General features: G+C 39.6%; 1 protein-coding gene across 3 annotated transcripts in view; it reads left to right on the top strand.

Moving 5' to 3' along the window:
* Positions 1 to 27,173, top strand: part of TRIQK (triple QxxK/R motif containing) — a 63,745-nt gene that overhangs the window by 23,777 nt on the left and 12,795 nt on the right. For all 3 annotated transcript variants that reach the window (XM_074577424.1, XM_074577425.1, XM_074577423.1), the window contains one exon: positions 24,824 to 24,909. In XM_074577424.1, coding sequence (XP_074433525.1) covers positions 24,824 to 24,909 — 86 coding nt within the window. The remainder of the gene's footprint in view (positions 1 to 24,823; positions 24,910 to 27,173) is intronic.

Raw genomic sequence — 27,173 nt, 5'->3', positions numbered from 1 at the left:
TGTCTCTTAACAAAAGGCACAGGACCAGAAGGCAACATTTGCATCATTGAGATTGCTCTTCACTATCACAAGTGAAGATGTAGCAATGGATAATTCGCCAGCCTATTTTTTTAATTAGTCATCTTTTTTTTCCCCCCATGTCTGATGTCAGTCACCTTTTTATTGGGGGAAAGGTAGGGAGGGGAAAAGTACAGAAACAAATACTTGCTCTTCAAAGTTCAGACAAACATGGAAGCGACATCTCCTACTATTTATTTAGAGTGCAAAACAACCCAAGAAATAAGCAGTTCCAATGCACAGTGTGACTTTTTTTTTTTTTTTTTTTTGCATATGGAACATTACATTTACTCTCTTGAATTTTTCTAATAAAAATGTGTTATTAAGCACATCATAAAGAGAAGTAGGAAAAAAAAACCCTCCTTTGGCTATTATGTGTGACTGTTGACAAGTTTTGGAATCTTTTCCTGTGCTGAGTTTTGTACTTCACAGTGATATGTCACGGGTACCACGTGTAGTCCCATCCCTTTTGTTTGGGAGGAGGTTTTATGAAGAATGAATTTCTTTATTGCAAAAATTGAACTAGGTCTTTTGGTCAGTGATTGCCGTTTTAATTTCAGTTTTGTGCCAGTGGCATCACTTCTTGGAAACTAAAGCAGGAGCAGCTGAGGAAAACACTGCTGTGAAGTGAAGCCTAGTCTGGCTGTACTAATTTAATCCACATTTTGTGACGATTGGGATGTTTTTAAATATGTTCTGTGAAGGCTGATGATGGATTTTAAGCACATACAGTATGCGAGCACTTATTTTTTAAAGTCCAGAGCGGTAAAGCTATATTTTATTGCCTTGGCTTAGAGCATGAAAGGTGATGGTAGATCTGGGTATGTACTCGTGTTTGCGTGGATGTTATTTCGTTTTCATTTGCCGGGCAGACGCAGCCCCATCCTGAGCAGGGACGGGAGGGGTGGCTGCAGAGCCGGGGGCTGCGGGAGCCTGTCCACACACCGTGCAGAGAGGCTGAGGAGGAGGGCCGTCTATCTAACCCTTGGCCCCCGCCGCCTCTCCACAGCAAAAGCCCAGAGTTTCTTCGAACTTGTTTGGTTACACTGCTTTTATTATACGTTTATACTATGCTTGTACAGTACTTTTATACAGATGGAGGCGCACAGCCAGCTCTTATTTTAATCTCACCGACAATATCACCATTTCAGTCGGTGGAGTCACTACGAACTTTTTTGTACGTGTAAATTAGAGTGAAATTTGACACGCTCTTTCCGATTGCGTGTTGTTATTTCAAGCAGTTGCAATTCCTGTGAAGTATCTGGTGTCTACAGGGCTCTTGCAATGATACATATTTGTGCTTGTACTTACTCTCAGCTTCTGATCCATTCTTCAATGGATTCATTTCTACAGCCAAAAAAATCACCCTAAAACAACCTCTTTGCATCCTCTCCAGGATACATAAAAATTTCACTACAGACACATAAGCATGTATGTATTACATTCAGAGGCAGAGCAGTTTAACATTTTTAGAAATACTTTCACCAGGCTTCGAAAATCTTAGCTTGTACGTGTGAAGGGTGGACTTCGAAGTACTCATATCTCCATGTGAATCTGTAAATCTTTAGACACCCATTTCTAAAAAATCTCAGACATAATTTTTCTACGTATACGGTGTTCATAGATATGCATTCTCTGCATGTGGCGCGTGCACTTGCATTTGTAGGTAATATTATGTCAATATAAATGCAAGGAGAGCTAGGCAGTGAACTACAAATCTGATTTCCTCTTCTTTCATCATAAGGCAGCAGTGCAGAAGGTATAAGAATGAAAAGCACAGTGCACACGCATCTATCAAGATGCGCTTGACAGACGTTTAAGGTGGACATAACGCGTAGTTGTAACTGCATTTCTTCAGTTACAGTGCTATGAGATGTAGTGCTATTTTTTTTTTATTTTTTTTTTTTTTGAGCAGTTAAGTTTTGTCCAGCCATTATCCTGCAATGGAGGGTGGCAATCTGTTAAGCCTCCGCTGCCCCTCCACTCTCTGGACTAGCAGAAATGAAGGCAGCAAGGAGCCTGGCGAGCATTGCAGGGGGCACTGGTCTAAGAAGAAAGACACAGAGTCCCCTTGGCTCAATTCAAGAGCTTTAACTGAAGGGACTTTTGTATTTCATGCTTCAGGATGTGGCCATTATGTACTTTAGCAGGTATTGCACTTATTTATGGCCTTAAAAAATGTGTTAGATGTCTGTGTTCAGGGTAAGCATGACCATAGAACAGTCATCTGGCTTTTGTAATGAATTTGTTCACATTGGTGATTGCTATCATGCGGTCCATTAATTGCACATTGTCAGGGATTTCTGTAACTGGTTTGTATTAAAAATATTTTTTCAGTGGAAGGTTTTGCTTCTATTATGCCTTATTTTGGAAGAAAGTTAGGAACTGGCTACATTGTGGTTTTCAAGGTCTTGAACTATTTATGGGATTGTCTGCTAGGCTCTACGTATTACTTGCAGGCTTTAAGTGTTGGATGGGAAATGAAGTAACAGGGCAGCAGGAGAATGATCTTAGTGAGCTCAAACTGTTCGAATGAAAATATAAAAAGGCAGTTGCTTAATTTGAATTACAGAAATCGCAAACATCATGTGGCTAGCTTTTGCTTTTACTCGATGGTAAAGGCTGATTAAAAATAAGCACTATTGAAAGTATTCACACATTCAAAGTTATTTTGAGATTTTTTATTTGTGTAGCAGTTGGATCAGTACAGCAAAGCACCATGAAGTGAACAAAGAGCTCTACAATAAGAAGTGGAATGTGGGAAATCAAATACTGTGCCCTGATTGAGTGCTCTGGTTGCAGTTAATATATTTACAGATAATACAAGGCAAGTCACTGATCTGTTGTTTAATCTCTGAAATACTTCACTTCAAACCTGGTCCTTGTCATCATTCCAGACACATAGATACTCTATTTACTATAGGACCAACGGAGTGAGTTTTGCTCTCCTAAGCTATTGATACTAGTCTAAAATAACTCATATATATAATAATATTTTCAAGAGTTTTGACTGCCTGTTAAATAGGAAAGGTGGAAAAAGACTGCCTTTTCTGGAGTTTATTTTCTGTGAATATCTTATCATTATCGCCATACCTGCATCGGTGCTATAAGATTTGTAGCAATACCGATATCCTTGATTGTGATATTTGATTTTTTGTTAACAAAGTAAGAGTAATCTTATAATGCATGGGGGGTTTTGTTAGAATTAATTTTTCTATGGTATTTTAACCAAATACCCGTGGGCTTTCTTGTTCATAAGAATTGGAGTTTGGATGATCTAGGGTGTGATCGGTAAGAGTATGTGACACAGCTCATCACTAAATCACTTGCTCAGGTTCAGCCTGGGTGATAGTCATGGGAAGATGGTAACTGCCTGGCAGATGTTGGGTGGCATTTATGATGCGATGTTTGTGCATTCAGTTCCTAGTGGAGAAGTGTTGAAAAACATCATTATTTGTTGGCAGTCAAAACAGAGAGGAGCTGGATAATGAACTAGCATATGGAGTGAAACAGTGTCTCAGCATTAGACATGGTCCCTTCAGCTCAAGGTTACAGCATACTGATGAGAGCGTGGCCCAGATTCACTCAAGCTGTTGTGGGTAAGTCTGAACTCAGAGGGTACGTTAAATCCCTCGGCTTTGAACCTCTCGAGCGCTCTGCTCGTGCTGACCTGCCTCTTAGCAGCGCTAATTAACTTGGCCACAATGCTGCGTATTATGGCAGTGCATCTCCTGGTTTGAAGTTGGCTTGCACCTAACCACATCACAGGCAGAATGAGGGTGCGACTATTTGTGTAGACCTGGCCTGAGAGGCCTTCAGTCACTGCCGCTGAAGAGCTGGAAGAAGTTTTAACTTAAAGTAGAATGCAGATGGGGTCTCCTAGGAGTTTTGCAGGCGTCGAGTGGAGATCATCTCTGTAGGCTTCTGTTCTAAAAGGTGAAAGGTCTGAGTTTGGGCTGGTGATTCATGTCTGCACTTGTAGGTTAAACCAGCCTGGTACTGCTTTCTGGCACAGAGGCCAGCTGGCATCGAACGACCCCGACCGTACTGTTAAACCCTTTTATCCCTAAAACAGAGTGGCTGCTTGCAAACTGCTTATTGAAAATTGCTCCAGGCCCATGTTAACTCTTGAGCCATATGTAGGAATTGCTTGGGAGAGTGCTACTCTGGGCACAAACTGTGCCAGGGACTGTTGTAGCAATTGGAGTGTGAAGACCAGTGAATTCCAGTTCCTATTGGCATTGTATAATATATTGGTACACCTGTAACCAGATAGCCAGAGGGCACAGTTTGACATTACAAAGTGACCTTTAGCAACACCTACCTCTCTCTACTTGTTCCTGTCCCCATGTCACAGTGTATACTATACCGTCCTCTGGGATGGCACAGCTGTTTGTGTGCCATTTTGATCCAGCCTGAAGAAAAAGATGTGCTGGGCAGTTTTTCAGCTGAATCAATTCCCTGATCTACTTCATCATCTGGCTGCATGCATGAACTGAGGCAATATGCATCGAAGAGCAGGACGGCACACTGCAGGGACTCAAGTGTGTGGCAAAACTCAGGCCAACAAGTGCCATAAGCCAGTATTGCTGTTAAACATATTGCAAAGCCAAGCCACACCTCGAGTGAGTCCAGGAAGAGTCTTTATTCCGTATAACATGCAGGTTCAACAGATTAGAAAGCGTAAGAAGGATTCGCTTCCTGTGTAGGCTTCCCCTGCCTTCTTAGAATCACTTTTTATTTCAGTCCAGTGGCTCGTGTGGGTCAGAACAGTCCTACTGGCTGAATTACTTTATGAATAATATCTATGATAGTTTAAATCCATGTATTTTTAGAGGTATTTCACACTGTCTGCAGTGAACAATGATGATGTTTTCCACACGTGTGGAAGGCACAGCAAAACCTGAACGCAGTTCTTTTTTTGGCATAACCTTTTCCGTAATGTTCAGGTATAGTACAGTGTATTTTGCCTACTGAGCATTAGAAAGAAACAGAGTCAAGTGACTAGCGGGATTATCTCTGAAGAAATACTTTTCCAGAAAGGATAGGCTGCAGTCTGCTGTGTCTTTTCTGGAATAGATGGGGACTGTGCAAACTAGAATGAACTGCACAGGGAGAAACATTGAATAAATTGCAAATCAAATAGAACTGAAGGTACGATCCTTAACATACTTCATAGTGTGAAGTGTCTCAGAAAATCAACCTGTTAAGTACAATACCAGATGGAAACGATTGGTAAAGTTACAAGAAAATCAGACTTATGTCTGTAACACAGGAGGCTCAGTGTGTCTTGATAGGCAGCTTGGAAAACCACAGACCCCATCGCATATATTCCGTGGTAGCGTTTCTGTCCAAATGGCTTAATGGAAAAAGCAAATATGACCTGTTGTGTTCGTGTAGAGAAAACCATCAAATTCTAGTGAATAATCGTCATGAAAAAGACAAAGAGGGAAGTGCTTTCATGTACTCTTCAGAGAGGGAGAATAAAATATTCTGGATGTGGCAAAAGCAGAAAAAATGTAGTCCACAGAGCATCTTCCCACACACTCTTCCCCATCTTACTTCTATCACTGATGCAAAAAGAGAAATTAAAAAGCATAGTTCAGTGTTAACATTTTTGCTTTATCCAGCTACTTTTCAGGTAATTTTTAGTCTGAAGAAAAACACTTCCTACAGTCAAGAGGCCGTAAGTAGGAAGGTTGGATTTTATGGTGGTGGAGATTTGGGACAGGTATCACACTACCGAATTTAGCAAAGTTATTTCAGATGCTTCATCCTTGTAATTGGGAGCAAAATCCAATCCATAAATGGGAAGATAAAATGAATAACATTTAGATACTGGAAAGGCTTATTATGTTTCTTCACAGTTTGTTTGTTGTCTGTTGTCAAAATGCTAAGAACTGTGCATGTTGCTAACTTAGTAATAATTCTTGAAAAGTTTCATGATAAAGGAAGCTAAGGATCAGTACATGTTTCCCAGAGAAGTTGTGGAATTTCCATCTCTTTTGGAGATGGAGAATTTTTTTGAAACTGAGTTGTACAGAGACCTGAGCCACATGATCTAACTTTGAGGTTAGCCTGGGCTGGCTTCTGGTTAGAGTAGGTAACCTCTAGAGGTCTCTTCCATCCTGAATTATTCTGACATTCTCCGCCATTATTCTCATTTGTTTCTGAAATGATGGAAATTTGCTTAGAGTGGTACCAGTGTAGAGTCCTACCACAGAAAAGGTTTGCAGAGCTTCTCAGTACACTCCTGTGCATGGGCAGATGAGGAAATAGAAAACTAGTGATATGGTACTTGTCATACATCACTCTATGGGAATGTCAGCAAGAGTTGCATCAGGATCTTAAAACATGGCTTATATCTTTACTTTGATGACCAGCTAGCTTGCTACCAATGCTGTAAATTCATCAGCCAGAAATCTTAAACGAAAGGTCCCCTTGTGTCCGATGATCACCCATGGTCATGAAAAAAAGTGTGTTTTATCCTTGTATGTATTTAAAGGAAAGATAAGAAATACTAAAGCCATTAAATAGGGTGCTGGAGATACTGTGTTTGATGTACTGAAGATGTACTTAAGAAAGACGAATCGAAAGCAAAAGAATTGCTGAAGGAACTACTAGAATGACCAAGGAGAGCCTTGTTTAGCCCAGCTGAACACAAACTAAGGCAAATATGGTTCCTCTCACTGAATGTTTTGGGAGTAAACACTTGGGAAAGACAATAGTCCGTATATATGCAGTCTGTAACTGTGTATAAATCGTCCATAAAGAAACGTAGCTGGAAAGTAGAAGGCCGTTTCTTGCCAATAGGATATTGAGCTTCTTGAGTAATATTCTAGTGGTAGGGCTAAAGACAAAAAACCCCTCAAAGCTCTACCTTGTTTTCCAGCTGATCATTTTCTATGCTCAGCTTTGAACAAAACTGAATGATATGGGTGCCTTCACTAGCAGAGTACTGGATTTCAGCAGTTCACCAAGTCCTTCCTAGTCATATGTTCCATATGGACAAAGTTTCACTGTGAAGTGGAGCAGCTTTCTGAGATATTTATAGAATTAGAAAATGCATTTGGAAGGATTACCATAACTTTCTGACTGTAGTTTTACTTGTGGAAAAATTAATACTGAGTATTTTCACCAAAATCAAGATTTCAGCAGAACTGAAAACATAGTCTTGAATTTCACAGGCTTTTTCCTTGTTATTGAACAGAATATGAAATTCAGGCTGAAAGTCCTGGCTAAAAGGAGAGCGATGAGGGAAAAGGGGAACATTTCAATTGTAACATTAGTTTTTCAGTGCCTGTGCTCTCAACATAATGTGGTGAAACTATCAAAATGTTTCCACAGCATCATCTTTTCCCATTTGTTTGGGGTTTTCTTAATGAACTGCTGGGTGTACCTTTGGTGTTGCTGCTCTTTTTGTTCTTTATATTGTAGAAGTGCAGTATTTAACAGTCTAGTAGTAAGTACGGTATGCAGTTTGATGGAGGATCCCCAGTTGTACAGCTTTGACAGGACTTTCTTCTGTCACCCCTTGGCCCTAGCTGTTGCAGCGTGTCCCACTGGTAGGAACAGGATGTGACTCCGGCATTCTTGTCATCAAAAAATGTCAATGGGAAACTAAAAAATGGTTCATACCAAATACTTCTAGCAATTAGCTCATCTCCAGGGGGACAGAAAAGAGAAACACGTAGTATTTGTAGGTTGTCAAGGAACCTGGGAACATATTTCATTCATTCAGTAAGTAAGAAGAGTTTGGAAACAGTTCGCACCAGGTGCCAAAGGCTGTGGAATAAGGGCATGGTAAATATTGGCTGTCTCCACCGCATAGACTGCTGACTGAAGTGCTTTCATTAGGTGGAGTTTGCCTTCTCCACCTATCTATTTATTTATTGAACAGCATATGCAAAATCAGTCATTTCCCAAGAATTATTTTAACCTAGCTTAGCACATTTTGAAAGAAATTCATGGGGGTGTGCAGCACTAAGCATTACCGAAATCTTTGGCATAAAATTGCTTGGATCTTGGAAGTGCATGTCAGTATGGGGGACATTGAAAGAGCTTCGTTCCCAGTAAATCTTGGAATAGGTCAATATATTGGCTAGAGTGGGTTATAGTTGGGTAAAAACCTGGAGCAGAAAGGGATCAAGACACATGTGTTTATGTGGACTGTTGGTGCCTAACATGTCACAGGGACATATCAACTAAGGCTGATCGTGATGTGGGATGCTGGCCTCAGAGAAGAATGAGGTAGGACTCTAGCCGTGTGTTACCTCATCAAATTTCTGCACTTTTCCTAACCCATAAGAAGGAAGACTGTTAGCTAGGACTGCCTGCACATTTAATGAATCAAAACGTGAATGTCTTGTCCAAGGTCATACCCAAAACATGTGGCTGAGAGAGGAAAAGATATTCTGGTCCTCGTCTATTACCCTCACCGTAAATGCATTTGTCATCTTCCGTTGATCCTTTGGCTCATTTACTGCACTTCATACAACTTGATCGATGAGTCTTATCATCCATATTTACTTAGCTACTGAAAGAGGAAGGGGCTCCTGAAGAGCATACATTATCATAAAATGATAAAAATTCATAAAATTCTGTATTCTGGTATATATGTTAGGAGCAGACATCTTTATATTTATTCCTTGACTTTTCAATGCCCGCCTTTGAACTTGCTAGTATCCGTATCTCTATTAAAAATACAGGTGGGTGCCTAAAGATTTTTCCTGAGATATTTCTGTGGAGAAAAACGATAAAAAATAAAGCACTAGCCCACCACGGAGTGAAATGTCAGTGAGTGCTTTTGCCACACTCTGTAGCTCTTTTATCATAAGAAAAAAAATAAAAATTACCAATTAGAACATGAATGTTAAATTAGCATTGTATTTCTGCCACACCTTTGGATTCTGCACCAAAAGAACTTAGTAACTCAATGTAAGTCTTCATTTCATGTATGTTTCATTCAAATGTTAGTTGCAGTAATTTTGTTTTAATAATTTAGTGTCCTCTATTCTGCATATGCAAAATCCCTTTGCTAAGTTCTTAGAAGTTGACATAATCAGATCCACTGGCTTTTTCTTGGATCTAGGAAAAGTATGTCTGTCATAAGGACTGCATTGTTACTGAAAATGAAGTTGTGTCTCTTTTCTTCTGAGGAAATGAACTGTTGAAAAACAGGCAATGGGGAGGGTATGTGGCTTTGTTTTGCTCTGTGTTTCTGTATCTATCTATCTACAAAATGACACATTCAGAAAAACAATACGCTCCAAACGTGAGACAAACCTCTAGGTTGTGAGGAACTGAAAAATGACTCTGAAAAGGAAATGCATTGACTGGTTTTCACTCTGCATGCTGTGTATAATAAATGTGTCCTTTCTGGTATATTTAAAGAACGGAATCAATCAGAGCGAGAACTGTTCAGGTAGTTTACAAATAACCTCTCTCATCTGTCCTGAGCAATGCCCGTCCTGTCAGCGGGGAGCCCACCCCCGCAGGAGGTGGGGGATTCTCTCTGCTGATGCCGCACGTCAGGACTCTCCCCCAGGAGATGCACTTGAACTAGGACCAAGTCACTGGTCACCTAATGGTCCATGGCTGCAGTTGTGTGTCCTGTATCACATGCTAGACAACACTAGGTGACTCTACACGATGGGGCTTCTTCAGCAAGGGAAGAGAGGAGGGAGCATGGGGTTACGTAGGACCTTTGTGATCAGAGCAGTGGCCTTATAAACAGTTTGAGAGGAAGCAGGCATAGCTAAAAGTTAGTTTTCTGTTTGAATCTGTTTAATTTTGTATGGTTTTAATTCCAGAAATGTAAATTGCTTTGTGCATGGGTTTATAAATATTTAACACACATTTTTAATGAATAAGAAATTGACTTTAAGGGTCAGTAGCAGATTTGGTTACTTTTTCAGGTACTTTTTTTAATTGTTTCTCATTATATTTGTAGATGTAATTTTAAAATCTTTAAAAATAAATTAATATAGGCCATCAGAGAATCATTTCTAATAGATAACACTCATGAGTGTTTTTCACTTCTATTACACTATTAGACCAGGATCTCAGGGTTTTTGATGAGTACCAAAGTCTTGCAAGGAAAAGAGATTTCCCAAGGTCATACAGTAATTTTTATGGAAGATTCAGGAATAGAAAACACCTCCATGCTTTATCTACTCTAATCAAATAGTTTTCCAGATGGTAGACTATTTTCCTCAGCAGTCTCTCCAGCTTTTTTGTATGTTTCCTACAAAAGGCAGCGTACTTAAAAGATCATCCTGTGGAATAAAGTTTAGGAAAAAATGATGCTGGGATCAATCTTTGTTTCTTTGACAAAATTAGCCTAATATATGTCTTTCACTATTTAAGTTGTTTATAATATCGTCATGTTCAAAATAAGACTGTTACTGAAACCAACTGACTTTATTCATTAAAATACAACAGAGCACTGATGCTGGTGCGAATGATGAAATAAAAGATAAACTCATTTTCAGATAAACTCATTATCATCACTCTGATGGCAAAATGATTAGAAAAATACAGCATTTAAGTTACTTGATAAATTTATATGCCTAAAGAGGTGGTGTGAAATAAAACCTAGCTATTCTTCATTGTATATTGAAGATTGCAGTATTTGTGAATGATAGCAGACATTCACCTGTAAGGCAGCAAGTCCAGTCGTGAAGTCAGGAGTAAAATGCCAGTATTTTACATGTTTTAATACACTACATGCATACACGCATAGTTCCTTTTCTATGAGCCTTCAGAAAGGGAAAAGGATGGAGTAATACGTCTGGAAAAATAAAGATAAATTTTAAAGTTAACCACCATCCTCTGTCCTACTATCTTAACACAAACAAGGATCTCATCCCTGGCTGTAGCCCAGTTCGGCTTTTGAAGGTAAAATCCTCCTAAAAAGTCTCCTAATATAATATGCCTTCAAGACATTATTACACCTTTAGTTCTGAGGTCCATAAACCATTACTCTGGGAGTTCATAAATATGCATTTCCTTTACACTTTTGAGTAAGCTGCTATTGCTGTCATTCACTTTTAGTTAAGACCTGTCAGGTGGTGTTTCTGTTGAAGGAAAGAAGTTTAAATTATGAGCGAACTGAAGATATGTAGTTCTTAGGAGTGCTAAAATTATGAGTGAGTTGGAGAGATTATTCCTCACAAGTAATTTTAGGATCCCAAGGGATAATGGTGATGTGTACAAGAGATGCTCCCTTCTCTGCTAATTCCATTAAAAGCCTCTGATTTCTGCATTGCTGGAGTGAGACTCCGAAAACCTGTTTTTCCATCTTACATAATCACTTTCACAGTATCCTGTAACATCCACCTCTGCTAAGACTGTCAGTGCATTGACTCCTCGAGTGACAGTGATATATAGGTCTGACAAAGCATCCTTCGCAATATGCTTCATTGAAGTGAGAACTGCAAATGCTGACGGTATTACTGGAAACCTTTTACTTAGGCAGAATTAATAAATTACAAGTTGTATTTTGGGATGGTCTTGTAATACACAGCTGGTCCAGAATGATATGACTTACTAGTAAGGAATTACTGCATCTTGGCAGACAGCATCCAATTTATTTTCAATTCTGAGAAAAGTATTATCCACTGGATAAGGCACTGGATCAGGAGTTAAGGCATTCAGGACCACAGTTGTGCTGTTCTTCTCATACCTGACCTCATGCAAGTCTCTTCACCCAGATGTCTTTTCTTCCCTCTCCTACTCTTTCCCTTTTTAAACGTGGCTGTGATCGTTCACAGGGTATTCCCCTCAGCTCTTTCGGCTTCTCCGCTCTTAGGTGAACACCATGAATCCCATACTTGGACTAAATCCATAAATTCAGTCCGTTACCCACAAGTTCTAGCTCCAGTCCAGGCTTTTTTTTATTCAGATTTGGGAAGCTTTTCTTTAGCAAGTTGTGACCAGTGGTGAATTAATGGTGAATCAGTCTGAAGCAAAGAATGTTTTTAATCTTGGCAGCAAGGACGCAAGCTAACGTTAAAAGGGATTTCAGCTTAACAAGGCAGGTGTTAGAGAGAAGTGACCCTAGCTTCTCCCGAGCTGCATGCTCTGAGGCTCTGTCCCTGGTTCATCATGGGACTTTGTCAATATTCTTTGTTTACTGCAAGGCTTTTTTTGTTTTTCATAAAATCAGATATGTGATTTAATGCTGGGTGATGTACTAATCACGTTCAAACACTGCCATCCTATCATGTATGTGAACAGAAAACTGTGAAACTGTTAGAAACAGATGCGATGTGGTGTCTGTGGTGGAAGTCTGGTTCTTTCATATGGCTTCGTCCGTTCTCCGAGTTGCTCAGGTTTTCCATGCCACCCGCAAGACCTCCCTGTTGCAGCTGAGGAAAGGGAACTTGTGGGTGACAAGTTGTGTCCTTCCCTTCCTGGGCTACCCGTCACCATCCCTCCTCTAAGCAAAGTCCCGCAGCAGAATGGCTGGTCACGTTTGGCTGGGGAGGTCTGTGGCTCCTGGGAGGGTGCTTGTTGGAGGAGCAGGGGCACAGGAGAAGGGATGACTCCAGATCCCTGTGGTGCCACAGTCCCACTGCGACATCCTCCAGTGACAGGCCCCAGTCACCTAACAAGGTTGGACACATCAGGTAGTGTGGGGTTAACTACAGCAGAGGGAGAGAGATCCTCCTCTCCTGAAACACCGCTGACCCTTTATCCAGAAGGTTTAATATTATTATTACAGTAGTTGGTGATGTTGTGGTGCTTATTCGGCAACCGCTGTTGTGAATGGCTCAGTGATATTGGCTGGCAGTAGCATGATATACGCCAGAGTAATTTGGAATAAATTTAAAATTACTGGTATTGAAAAATCTTCAGGCAGTGGTTGGTTGGGTCCTGTTCACATACTCAAGAGGTTAAATTTATTGCCAGAGATGTGGTCTAGAAGAGTTTCTTGCTGGTTCAGATAGGTGAGGGCTATTGAAGGGGTTCGCTTCAGTGGGGAATGAGGGAAGGGGCTATTGCTTTCCTTTTGATCATGGTGTTAGAATCATTTACATGTGTGTTGTTTTTTTTCCTGAAAAAAATACCCCAGTAGGGAATCTTTCACTTCTCCTGTGACCTCCGTTGCTCCTGTTCTGTTTAAGGTCAAAAGAAAGTAATTTATGTAAGACAACAGGAGAAGTTTCTGGCGATGTGGTTGCAGAGGTAAGAAGAACAGAGAAGATGTTTTGTGGATCATCTGTTACGTGGATATGCTTTATTGTGGGCAACTGAATTGGATGACCTGGTCATCAGTTTCTATATTTTCCTTTATTGTCTTTAAGTGGAGAACTCAGTGGAGAACTATTAGTAGTATTTTCCTACTTTCCTGCCTAAGCAGAGGCTAGCTTTTATTGGAGCTAACCTCTAGTAATTATAAAGCCAACATCACAATAACAAGCAAACAGATGGGACATGTAATATTCATAAATTATTGAATGCGGCTTCCTCATCCTTCACAGTAAGCTCTTCAGGACAGGGACAGGCAGTGTCTTGTAAGCAACTACAGTACAACAAGGAGGTAAGCAACAGCCAACGTGATTTGTCAAATCAATTCAATTTTCTCCTCTGACAGAGTAGCAAACCTTATCGATGGGGAAGAGGAAGAGGTGCCATATGCCTTGACCTTGTCAAGGCTTTTTGACAGTGTATTCTGGTAAACAAGCTAGAGATGCATGACTATGAAGCTACTGCAAGATGGGTACCAAACTGGTATGAAAGCTGTTCTCGGTAGTTGTTAATGGTTTATTGTCTATTTGTACAGGTGTAATGAGGGATCCATAGTGGTCTGTCCTGCACCCAATATTTTAATTGCAAGTGGGATAATGAGTTTAGTTTGCAAATTATACCAGTATGGGAGGCAGTAAAGAGATAAGAGTTTAAGATTAAAATTCAAACTAAATTTAAGAAATCGATGAAATGGCTTGGAAAAATAGAATATAATCCAACAAGGAAAAGGGCAAGATTCTTAACTTTGGTATAAATAATCAACCCACAGACTGAATATGGTTAAGAAATGCTTAGGCAATAATTTTGGAGAAAGGGTTTGTAACAGTGAGCAGAGTCACAGGCAGACTGTGATTGAATGAGTAAAGGGAGTTTATACATGAAAGATACCAGTAAGGCCTCAGATGAAATGCTGTGTTCAATTTGCTACAAAGATCAGAAAAAACATCCAGAGGAGAGCAAGAGGAGCCCAGAAAACAAAGACTGAATATATAAAAACCTTAATGTAAAGAAGAAGGGAATGAATCAACTGTCCTCCAAGTCTGTGGTGGATATGACAAAAAGTAATGTGCTAAGAGTTCAATACGGGAGATTTGAGTTAGATATTAGACATGAGGACACTTGTCATGATAAACCGAGTGGAGCACCATGGGAAAGCTAGTGAGGATGTGCAGTCTCCGTTTTTAAGGACTTGTTTTTCAGTGACTGTGTAGTCCCTGTGTGGAGCATTGTTGGTGGATGAGTCCTCCAGGTTGGCATCTGTGACAACAATGTAATCATCTCTCTTTCTCTTGTCTTTGCTACTTAGCTTCTGCTATACTGGCAGATCCCCTCCTGTTCAGCGTTTCTCCCCTATTAAGTGCGCTATGAGTACACCTTCAAATGGGATATATTAAGAGTCTGAGGCCTCAAAGGGACAGAGATGGCAAAGACTTTGCAGCTTTGGAATGATGGCACTGCATGCTACCTCTGTCTTCCTAGAAAGCTCTGACCATAAGTCTGTTACCACTTATTTTGAGGTATATCATATTTTCCTCTATTTGCAGCCAACAAAGTTAATAAAATCAGTGTAAGCCAAATTGAAGGTGGGCGCAGTCCGTCTCAGGCAGAAAGACTCTTTATTTGCTGTGTGTCCCTCTTACCATGCCTTACGATGCCTTTTTCACACCCCTCGTCATCAAAGATAGTTTGATAGTTCAAAGTATGATAGTTTCCATTGTCCAAAAATCATCTAATCATATATTTGATAAAAATAGGGCTTTTAATTGCATTAACGGTAGGTACTTCGCTCCTAAGCAGTAGTGGTTTTGTTTTACTTTTCTCATTTTCAGAATTCATATTCAAACATGGTTGATTATATGAAAATGCATCTGTTTGTTAGCAGTTGTTCCATAGCAGAGTAGTAAAAATGTGCTCAAAACTACACGTGCACATCAATGCATGTATATATTATATAGGTGGAGAAGAAAAGAAGCAAAATACCTACCCAGTGATCTGTTTCAAATTAATTGTGTTAATTTATTTTTAAGAAAGGTATTTAATGTTTTCGTAGTTGCCTGTTTGAGTAGGAAACGTTAAGGAGATTGCTGGAAAGGTTAATTGAAGAACTGCCATCGTGTGTGTTAAGATACTCCTTTTACATGGAGCTATTACTTTTTAATAGCTGTAGGCATGCACCTGTTGGGCTTCAGCAAAAGACTATAAAAGATGATTTAGCACTGAAAGGCTTGAAAAAGGACTGCCCATCAAATAGTATCTAGTAAGCATCAATATTTTTAGGGCTGTTCTTCAGATCTTTTATTACGGTCTTGCAGTTAATTGAGTATATACTACAGCTATTGAAAACCATGAAATCAGCAGACAAACTGGCTGATTTAAAGTATGGATGTTATTTTTTGTTTCATGCATTATTGATAACCAGTTTTCTGAATTTCTTTTCTTAGTTGCTTATATAGATTTTTAAAATATTCCTTAAAAGAAGTATCAGAAAAGGTGCTAATTTAAATATGTTCTTAATTACTCATTACAATCAGCGTATGTCTAATACAAATTTTAGACGTAAAGCATTTCTGTAATGAAATGTTGCTTTTCATGGCAACTCATAGCAAATTCTGAGGGATTTTCTAAGGGATTCTAAGGGGTATTACCAGATGTCCATTTTGGAATCAGGGAAAGATAGCAATAATTATATGGGTATATTTTGGTATACTCAAGAATGCTTTATATTTTTTTTTTTTTTTAAATCTTGCATGCAGCATAAAAGGAACTTATTCATTTTAATGCATCCTTCTTGTTGGCTTAAAGCTGAAATATAGTTGCTTGAAAATTAATTTACCCCTCATGAATGACTGGTTGGATTATCTTCGTAGCATTAAATGTCAACCCTGAGCTCAGAGCACATTGTGTCTACAGTAAAAAGTTGTCCCTGAGCACTTAATGTTGTGTTAAATGATGATGTGTCCTTTGCAAATGTATTATTAGTGTCAAGCTGTTCCGTCTCTCAAGATTGAAAAATGGTCAGTGATTTGAGCTGCCATTAAACCTGAATAAAATAGAGGCAGGCTGTGGGGGGGTTTCATGCCTTTTCTGAGTACAGACATACTCTTGAGTAGGTGTAAGACATACCAAAATGTTTCTGTTAACCTAAGAGTCCAAAAACTCCATTTGGAATCACAGCAATTAAAAATAAGAAAATCTCACTTCTGCTTTTCAGGAAAGCAGTGGTCATTGAATACATCTGTGTGATGCTGAGAGCACGAGAAACAATAATAAATACTTGAGAGCTTGGTCTTGTTTCCGTAGATGTGAGCTACAGTTGTCACCGATTCTCAAACATAGATTCTAATGCTGTTAATGATGTGTGATTTGCTGTCTGATTTTAACTGAGGTTAGGCCCAAAATTCCTGTGGAATTTTGTTTTTGTGAGGTTCCTCTAACATCTTAAATAAATAGTTATTTCCAGTTTTAAGAGTTACAGCGTTATGGAGGGGGCATGCATGCTTAAGATGTGTCGTCTGTGAGTAGAGTTTCACAGAGTTTCACTGGATTGAAATTCTGTTACTCAATGAATATACGATGACTGGTTTAGAATCTCTCAAAGATATTTAATCATCTACTTCTGTATATGCACCTTGGAAGCTAGGTGCCTAGGTACCTTTATAGATCTGGGTGATGTTACAAAGCAGTTGCGAAAACACCTCTTTCCCCATGCCAGACATCTAACTTGCTGGCATTAATAAAGGCACTTAAAGGAAAATTCCCCTACTGCGTATAAGATGATAGAGCCCAGTTTTGAGGAATCCCAGGGCATGCAGGAAAAAAAATAATTATATTTCGTATTAAAAAACAAACTACTGTAAAGTTAAGGAATTGTTGAACGTACAAACTGTTTTGAACTATTTAGTGCATTGACTCGCTGTTTACAGACCCGACTGAATTCCTTTGGTGCACTTTGGTTACATTAAGGTATTTCAGACAATGCGATTTTATGGCCAAATTCTCCCTGAGGTGTCAGCCACTTAACTGGTTCCAGGGAAATGTTCCCTGATGACTGGAAAAGGGCAAATGCCGTGCCCAACTTCAAGAAAACTAGGAGGATGTGGATGTACTAGAGTGAATCCAGTAAAAGGCTATGATGACCATCTGGAGCACAGGGTGTACAAGGAGAGAAGAGAAGGGTCAACTGAGATGTTATTGCTGTCTACAAATATTCAATAGGAGGCTACAGACAGGGTGAACCCTAACTTTTCTCAGAGATGCGCAATGGTAGGACAAGAGGCAAGTTAGAACATAGAAATTCCAATTAGGTAGGAGAAAAATGTTTTTACCAGAAGGATGGTCAAATGTTGAGAAAGGTTGCTCAGAGAGATTGTGTAATCTCCACCTTTGGAAATACTCAAAATTCAGCTAGACAAGCTCAGCTAGACTAGCCGCTTGAGCAACTGGAGCTAAATTTCAGGCCGGATCTGGTTTAGAAGTTGGCTCTGTTCTAAGTGAAGCGTTGGATCAGATGACCTCCAGAAATCCCTTCTAACCTAAATTGTCCTATGAGACTGTAGCTTAAAGCCCCAGGGACTGTAGCTGGTACACAGGAACAGTTCTGAAGAAGCAGCATGATAATTACGGTACACCTTCACAACAGTGCACCTGTAGTACAGACATAGCTAGCTGGCTTGGGAAACACCGTAGCATAGCTGAGCAAGGGTGGAATTAAAGCTGTGATTTTAGATGCATTTTACAGTCCCTTCATGGGTCTGTGATGTTCCCTGTGTAGCACTAGTAATACTTAAGATTATTACTTTGAAGGTAATTTGGCCATGTCTGCAAACGCCCCGAGAGTCCAGATAAAATAATGTAGGAAACCGGTTCTCCTTCTCCACTTGTCCTTTAGATGTAGCTTCCTTGGCTCAGATTAATTTTGCTTAACCTTAGAAGTGAAACCAACCCACCTGACTTGGGTGCTGGACATCTCTAGGCTCTCTCTGTTGGTGGTGACAGTAAAATAAGCGCTGCCAGGGAGCACTTTCACAGAATCACAGAATGGAATGGGTTGGAAGGAACCTTCGGAGATCATCTAATCCACCCCCTCTGCCAAAGCAGGTTCACCTAGAGCAGACGGGACCCGAACGCGTCCAGGCGGGTTTTGAGTATCTCCAGAGAAGGAGACTCCACAACCAACTTTAGGCTGTCTTAGACTGCTGTCACTCAGTCTTTGGAAAAGTCTCTCTATGGGAAGTAAAGAGAGACCTAAACAAGCAATCACCTAAAACTGAAGTCATGTGCAATGGTTGTGACCTTCTGTGCCTTGCATGTAAGGAGGTTGTGGAGGATCGTGTGACTGAGCCTTCCTCCATCTTGGACCTTCGCCTCTGCCAGTGAGATCTAACGTTTCCTTTCCCCCTGTTACAGCAGGGAAGAGGAGGGGATGCTCAAAGTCAGACTGTGGAAACCCTGAAAAGACTAGAAGACCGTTTTCTTGTTCTGTGTTTCTTCTGTGGGGTTTTGTGGAGGGTTCCTGGAACCTTCGCTAATTCAGATCAATAACGATAATAATAACATTGATTTTAGCTTAACTAGGTGGGTGATTTCACACTTCCAGTTTGACAGTGAAGCTTGCCACAGTCTGTCTCTAGTTTCCAATTAGCTATGTATACATTTCAGTATGGGTTTCAGCATCAATTACGTTAATGTACTTTATTTAAACTACAACTGGTAACTAAAATTTATCCAGTACTTGTAGTTTTATTACACCTTAAACAGTGCTTTAACACATGAAGTGGATTGCTACTGTATGGAAAATGTCTTACTAAGTTTTGATTATGACTATAATACCAGCACAGAAAGATTCAGGACAGCAGTTTGTTGGTTGTTACGAATTATAGTTAAAGTGTTGAAAGGAATTTTAAACCTGTAATGTTGATTAGCAAATTTTACTATCTGTCAGGTTTTTTGGCATGCTGTAAATAACTCATCTTCAAATAATTTGTCTGAGTAATTAAATTTAGATTGCACATTTCTCGTTTCAAATATTTTGACTCTTATCTATTTGCTTTTCCATTGTGGCTTAATTGGTGTGGTCTATATAAACGGACAATAAATTTATATACCTTTGTTATAAAGATCAGTCAGTGAATAGAACTTGGTATTCATCCCAGACAGAATTATGATTGAATGTATTTGCAAGATTAAAGCACTGAATTTACTTTTTTCTAATTAAAGGCAATTAAAGATTTGCAGACACAAATAAAAGACAATGAATTGAGGAATAAGTGTAGGAGCAAGTCCATTTGCAGGTGAAAAGAAGTGCCTTTGAAGCAGAACCAGCTGTATTTTCATTGAAAGAATAACAGTTTAGGAAGCTTTTCTGCATGTGCTTGCTTGATAGCATAATGTACTCATAAGCAGCTTACACAGTACAGTATTCAGAAAATAGCAGTGCATTAATTTTTAAAGTAGCAAATGCAGGCGAAGAGCAATGCTGCCACATGATGATAATGAAGGTGGATATTGTAAAGTCTACTGAGAGAAAAGAAAGCAGGGAGCTTCCGAAATGTGAACATTTATAAAACAATAACTAGATATTCATATGATAATAAGCTTGGACAGCAGCATCAACAAAGGCCAAAGATGCGGTCCTGTTTCTGCTTAAGCCTGATGAATTGAAAAGCAGAGAGGCAGTCTTTAGTCTGGTATTCAATTCCAGTAATGAGCTATTGTTAGAATGAAAGAGTAAATATCTAGAAGAGTTGTGAATCTTAATTTTTTTTTGTCGCGAAGTTATTCTGTAGATTTGTTCAGGCTGTATCCTAAACGGCAGCATCTTTAAACACAATCTTAAATGTAGTCAGTTTTCTTAAATATAGTGCTCAGCATGTTACATTCTCAGTTACATGTGTAACGGAGCTCGGTATGTATGCAAAAGTACAGTGTTATGCATACTACCTGCTAATGTCACAGTATTTCTTTCTGTAGACTGTAAAAAAAAATGGTCACCCAGAACTTAATGAACTTGTCTAGCTCATATGTATTATTTAGTTTAAGTTTTGCACGGATCATAGAATCATAGGGTTGGAAGGGACCTCTGGAGATCATCTAGTCCAACCCCCCTGCCAGAGCAGGCTCACCTAGAGCAGGTTACACAGGAACATGTCCAGGTGGGTTTTGAATGTCTCCAGAGACGGAGACTCCACCACCTCTCTGGGCAGCCTGTTCCAGTGCTCTGCCACCCTCAGAGTAAAGAAGTTCCTCCTCATGTTTAGGTGGAACTTCCTATGCTCAAGTTTGTGCCCATTGCCCATTATTACACCTTAAACAGTGCTTTAACACATGAAGTGGATGGCTACTGTATGGAAAATGTCTTACTAAGTGGCTAAGACACTAATCATGGTGTCATTGGAGGTATAGTTAAAAAGAATACTGAATATACAAGATCAGGTCATCTCTAATCTGTTATTAAAATTATCAAATAGAAGATACATGGGACCTCAGTTTCCCTTGTGAGTAGAGATGAATCACAAAAATTCCTGTGAAATCCATAGATTTTTAATCCTAGTTACATGAGGAGAAACAAACTCCTGTTGCATATTGTACAAATCCCTGATATTTGCTCTGAGGGAGACACTTTGGCATTTTTCACAATGTAGTTGTGGTTAGTAGCTCAAAAAGTCCCTATACTTCACCCTTATCTACCCTTTTCTAATCCTACAGCTAGTAGAATAGTCTTCATTTCTACCTGTGGAAAGTTTTCCAAGCAGGATCTAGAAAGAGGGCACAACTCAGCTGCTACTGAGGCCACTTTGCCATCAAAAAAGTGGCAAAAACTGCGCAAGAAGGATGGAAGGAAGGGACGGGATGAAAGGTAAGCTCTGGAGAGCTTCTGAAGGGCAAAGGCAACTTCAAGCACTGAAATGGAAAGGTGGATGATCTTCGCACCTGGTTTTGGGAGGGACTGGCAGGAGGCAGGACAAGCGGAGGGATAATGGCTGTAGTCAGTAAGAAAAGTTGCCATATCGTGGACTAGTTCTTTGGCCTTAAAAATGGAAAGAAAGTGATGGGCTTGGGAAAAGTTGTAAAGAAAGAAGTGGAAAATTTGAAAAAAAAAAAAAGGAATTTGTGGTAGTTATAAAAAAAGTTAAGGAAAGCTGACACTGGAGTTTGAGAGAAAAGATGAGATGACGAATTGATAACATTAATGAGGAGTAGAAGAGGAAAGGATTTTGCTTAAGTAATACAAAAAGTAAGATTTGGTCTGGAAATTTTACAGTTCTATCTTTTTGGCTTCTTCTTCTTCCCTTTGTATGTTCCCTCAGGAAAACTCAGTGTCTTGAATAGACATTGGGTAAAGCAGACAAATAGGGCTTTGTCTGATAAGTTCATCTTAACTGGCTTTGATGGTCACTTCCTGGGAAGGAGAAACAGCTTAAGCTGATGACTCTGACAGATAAGTGTATAAGAAAACTTGCAGGATAAGTGAGATAAAACTAGAAGGCATTGGAAGTGTGAATATACATATTCCAACTGGTTGAATTTGCAGGCCCAAAAGAACGTTTGGAGCCTGTATTATTTATTTCTGCTTGTTTTCCAGGTGGTAATGATCAGTATTCACGTGGTAGGGGCTTTGCGTTTCATAGTTCTTTATAGTCCTGTAGTGCAGATGTCTTTCCCAAGGCCTCAGAAAGTTCAGATGTTTTAAGAGTCTTTTAGTACAATTGCTGAATCTGGTTTTCATTACAAGGAACTCCGCAGATGCCCTTTTTAAACTTTTGCACTTGGTGGACTCAGACCGTTTCCCTACCATTTTTTTTTTCCTTTTGGCTATCACATTTAAGCAAGGAGAGTGGTAAATTAGTGGCAGGTGCATAGATTTGGAGAACTACCAGCTCTAGAGCCATTATTAAAATAGCCTATTTGTTATATAGGGGGGTTAGTTGTTCATATCAGATTTAATATAAATCTGGAAGTATTTTCTAGATAAGTAGAATCCAATCTTAGCCATAGCCACCATACTGGAATGAACAGTAGCAGAGTGCTTGAAACCAAGGGAAAGAACACCGACAAGCCTTCCCTTTTCTTTAATAGACTTGGTCCTGCTGATAGATGACATTCACAGAGTGGGTCCCCTGTGCAATATTTACCCCTGCTTGTGTCATCTTCACAGTTGAGCCTCAGAGAGGAAGAGGGAGAATGGGCAATGGGAGGAAGGAGAGGTGTGTTTCAGTAACTGACTTTTTTACTATTCCTAATGGGCCTTAAAAAGCTTTCTAGTTTTCATTACCTAATGCCGTTGCATCACTGGAAGGGAAACCTCTGACTGTCCTGCTTTACTTACCCGAGATGGGAGAGCAGCAGACCTGAATTATGAGAACTGAAACTGAACTTAGCCCTTGCCAGTTGTATACTTCTAAACGAAGGTATTTTTCATGCTTAAACATCTCAGATGGATAAATTTCTGTAGCATGTTCGCAAGTAAGTAAGAACAGCTGCATCACTTTATTGAAAGTTGGCTCCCAACAAACAAACAAAACAATTCAAGGCTGGGGTACGTCTATGCCAGCTTTCAGCCTGGAGTGAATTTTTATGAGTTATAAACTAACTCCTGCCATTTATAATGGAAATTCTGACAGCTCTTAACTATTTCTTAGCAAAAGTATGACTGCAGTACTTCAGGGAGAAGAAACAACGTTCGCTTTCTGGCTGGCTTTGTCTCGTGACTTAGGCATTTTGGTGGTTCCTGCAATTCTTCCCCTAACTGTTCAAAAAGATGACTGTACTCCTGATGTGTCCTATTATCAGATATCATTGACTTCTGAGGAATAATGCTGCAGTGGTCCTGTCCTGAAAATGGGATACATTGACCGGATGAATATATTGGAGCATCAGACATAAATAGTCATTTTGTCATGTTTTCTTCACTCTGTCCTCTAAGAAGGTTCCTTAGATATATGGCTTGTTTGGCTGTTTGGGTTTTTTTTTCCAATAAATATGGTTTCAGTTATTTTTCCTTTTGTCATTGGGTATCTTCTGAGTTATTTCAGGTCTTTTATGAAAAATACCTAACCAAAGGATAATACAGAGACCTTCACAATATATAATTCCTAGGGCTGAGGAGAGAATATACAGTGAAAGCAAATTCGTAATGCAAGTTCAGCATCCACAATATGCTACAGAGAGGAGCTCTGCTTTGAATATGAGCAGAGTGATAGAAAGAGTAGGCAAAGGCAGAGGTGTGTTTTCATGAATCTGGTATATCACTGGAAAAGACCTTTCTTTTCCACTTCATGCTTCAGAATTTCACCACTGCACTATAATATCCCAGTTTTGAAGGTGCCCATAAAATGAGAAGATTGCACTGTTGACTATGAATGTAGGCTCACTCCTGCTTGAGCAAATGGGAGGGTTGCATACACAGTTTTAGAGGAAAAGTTAAATTATTTGAATATAACAATAATGAAAGCTAATGTACAACTAGGTAAAATTAGTGGTTTAAAAATGGCCAAAGACTTCTTCTTTGGGCATTGTAGCTCAGTTTTGGAAACAGGCAAGAAGGTATGTATGCATTAGGGGGGAAATGGAAAGGACTTTTTGAAAAGCCAACGTGGTTGTGCTGAGGCTCTGCCCCTTTGAAACTGCCCAGTTTCTTCACAGATTCCTCTTTTCTTTCTCCTCCTTTTGTGACTGTATCTGTACCATGACTTCTGTTGACTTAACGAAGCTATGGTTAGTAGTACATAGCACAGCAGTAACAGGCCCTTCAGACAGCAAAAATATCCCATGTGTTTTATGCTTTATTATTAAGTTGAGATAAATGATGTATGCCATTTCTAAGTACTTGCATGTCCTCTGAACTCAATTCGTATGGACTCACAGTAACCAAGCACTTGGCTGCACTCTGTGGCTGCAAGACATAGTCCCCGTAAGTCCAAGGCACTTCTAGAAGATTCTGTGTAACATGTTTTCACAAGCAGATGATGTGAAGCAATGGTTTTATTAGCACTTACTTGGGCTGACCTGCATGTCTCTGAGTTCTGATGCTTGCAAATAATGTTCCAGTTCAGCATGATGAAACATTTACACTCAACATAATGTCCTGTATTATACATTTATACGTGCATTAGAGATGACTAACCAACAAGAATTATAATGAAAATTTTGTTTTGATTGAAATGTGAGGGGAAAACGGCATCCATCTTTAATCTACTTACTTGCTGTCTGATGCTTACTGAACACTTTAATAAACATTGTACTTGTGGATGGCTGTCCGTACGTGTATTTTGATGTCCCTCTGGAGTAATAGGTTCTACGCTGATTTGTCGGCTCTTGTTTGTTGCTGTCATTGTCTGTGTTAAAGGCTGTTGTTCCACGGATTGAGCCCCTGTCTTACAGAGTAGCTCCTGTTTGAAGTGCTGGACTGTGAGGTGTTTTCAAATGTTAGATCTGACTTTTCAACTGAAATAATTGCTGACAGTCTCTATATCCTTTTTGCATCATTTTCATTAAATGTGCTTTTCTACTCTAGGAAAACAAGATTATAAGAAAACCAGGCCTATGTTAAGAGCTACAAGATTAAAAGCAGAGGCCAAGAAAACTGCACTAGGCGTAAAGGTAGAGATCTATTTGATAGCTTATACCACCTTTCTGTATGTGTTGTATCTTTTCCCCGTAGATGTACTGTGTGAATATTGATTTCTGAGAGATATTGTTTATGACACTTCAAAATCTAAGTGGAATGCCAGAATCTAAAATATTTATGATGGATTGCTTTTACTTAACCCTAAAATAACTAGAATAGTTGAAATGCTAAAAGATTTTAAGTAGTCCATGTCCTTGTTATGATGCGTACATACTTACTAATAAAGTACTGTATGCTTAGAAAATTGATCTTTTCAGAGAGCCTCTCAACGCACAGAACAAATGCTTTAACAATTTCATATAGATATAAAAATTACAATAAACATCTTCCTTCTTCCTCTTCCTATCCTGTACCCAGGAGTAATTTAAAGACTGGGTTTGTTAAGTATTATAAATTCTCAGCATCATTATCTCAGACTACATCCTTGTTTATTGCCTCAGACTTGGGAAAAGAAGGCTTAACTAACAGCAAAACACATGGAAAGGTACTGAACTTTATTTTGGAAATGTCCTTTTTTCAGGCATGTATGAAGTCTAATAATGACTATTTGATCACGGCTGTCAATGTGAGCAAGGAAAATATTTTGTGCTATCTACTATCCAGTGTGTCATCAAAATGGGATGTATCTGAATTCACATTATTGAAGTTGCATCCAGTATTTTTCCCTCACACTTATTTTGGAATCAAATTGGCAGCAAGGGTAAAAACTGAGCAAAATAAAATGTGGATCAAATACCTAGGTATTTTAGTGAAAGAAACTTCAGAAACGTTAAAAGGAGAACATTTTCTTGTTTCTGGCAGATGAGAAATCAATTTTTTCAAGTTATAGCTTATAGCAAATGCCAAGGTATTACTACCAAGCTGTAACAGCTGTTGAGCTGCCAGATGATGTATTTGGTTGTCTTCCAGAATTTGCTATTATAATCACGAAACAGTGCTTTCTTTTTGCTCCTGATTGCTGATCTCGATCAAGCATTACCGTGCGATGCAGTATGTTTTCACAACATAATCTCCTCAGTTAGTGCTGTGTGTCAGGTTTTAATGAGAAAAAGTAGATTGCCTTTTTTGTTTAAAGGATAGATTATTAACCTTTTGAGTTCAATGTTTTTTCCTTCCTTTCTTATTAAATTTTACTATTTCTTTTCATTTTACTTTCAATGACATGACCTTTTAAACGTGATGTTCTACTTGGAGACTTTTACTGTACAGCCTAGTTTTTTTAATATGTGCAAGTTTTTTGCATGCCTTTCACAAGTGAGGAAAATATGAACCTCGGTCCTTCAAAACCTGGGTTTTTTTCATTATTTTCTTAAGTAATGCTTACTTAAAAATGAGGGAGAATAGGAAAGCATACGTGTAATCGTATGTATAATCAAGAATCAAGTATTAGTGAGTAAGGAAATCAAGAAGAGTTCATTTTATACAAATATGTTCCTGCATGTTATAGCAGAGCACCAGCTGACTTCCAGGTAAGAATGAGTTTTGCCATCAGGGCTCACACGTGCTGCCCAGGCCGTGGGATGTTGGGTTTCTGGGGTTCTGCTGGTTGCAGGGTGCACTGTCTGAGGTCTGCAATTCTGCCTCCGCCTTTAAAAAGAAAAAAGAAAGAAATTCTTTAAAATATTGTCTTCCGGCTGTAGCATTTTTTGCACGCCTGGACCTTAAATTAGGACTGTGGATCATCCCCAAACAGATCGCAGTCATTTGCTTTGCTTCCTAATTGCTGGGGAAAGCTGACACAGCTGAAGCAAAAGGGAAGGTAAGTTGGGCACTTAAGTTGGTAAGTTAGGTAAGTTAGGCTTTCGGGGGAAGGAGAGCAGGGCCTTTGTGTGCATCCTTCTCCCTGAGCCTGCTTAATGCCAGCAACCTCAGGCTTACTCAGCGTTACACCAGAATACGGGCGATCCCTGTAGAATAAACTTCTGCACTTCTGCTGACAGATCCTGCAGCGCTCGGCAGGGAAGCGAGGCATATTTAATGTCTCGGGGTAAACTTGCACCTCTTCCCGTCTCGCAGTGACAATTCTTCACCCTGCTCTATCCCTCCAGCTCAGCGGAGCTTCCCCGTGGGCAGTGGATGTGCCTGGAGTGTCGGCAGGGAAATCGCCCTCCCTACCCCAGGGGTCGCGAAGCCCCGTAACCTCTTCCTCCTCTCTCAGGCAGGGCTTGTTTTGCTCAGTCCATTGTTAAGTTCCTCCAGCTGTCCCGGAGCAATCTTCTTCCCTTCCTCCTCCACA

The sequence above is a fragment of the Larus michahellis genome, chromosome 2, assembly GCF_964199755.1.
Source record: "Larus michahellis chromosome 2, bLarMic1.1, whole genome shotgun sequence".
Classification (NCBI taxonomy): Eukaryota; Metazoa; Chordata; class Aves; order Charadriiformes; family Laridae; genus Larus; species Larus michahellis.
Note: the sequence above shows the minus strand (reverse complement) of the source record. Positions and strands in the feature narration are given on the sequence as shown.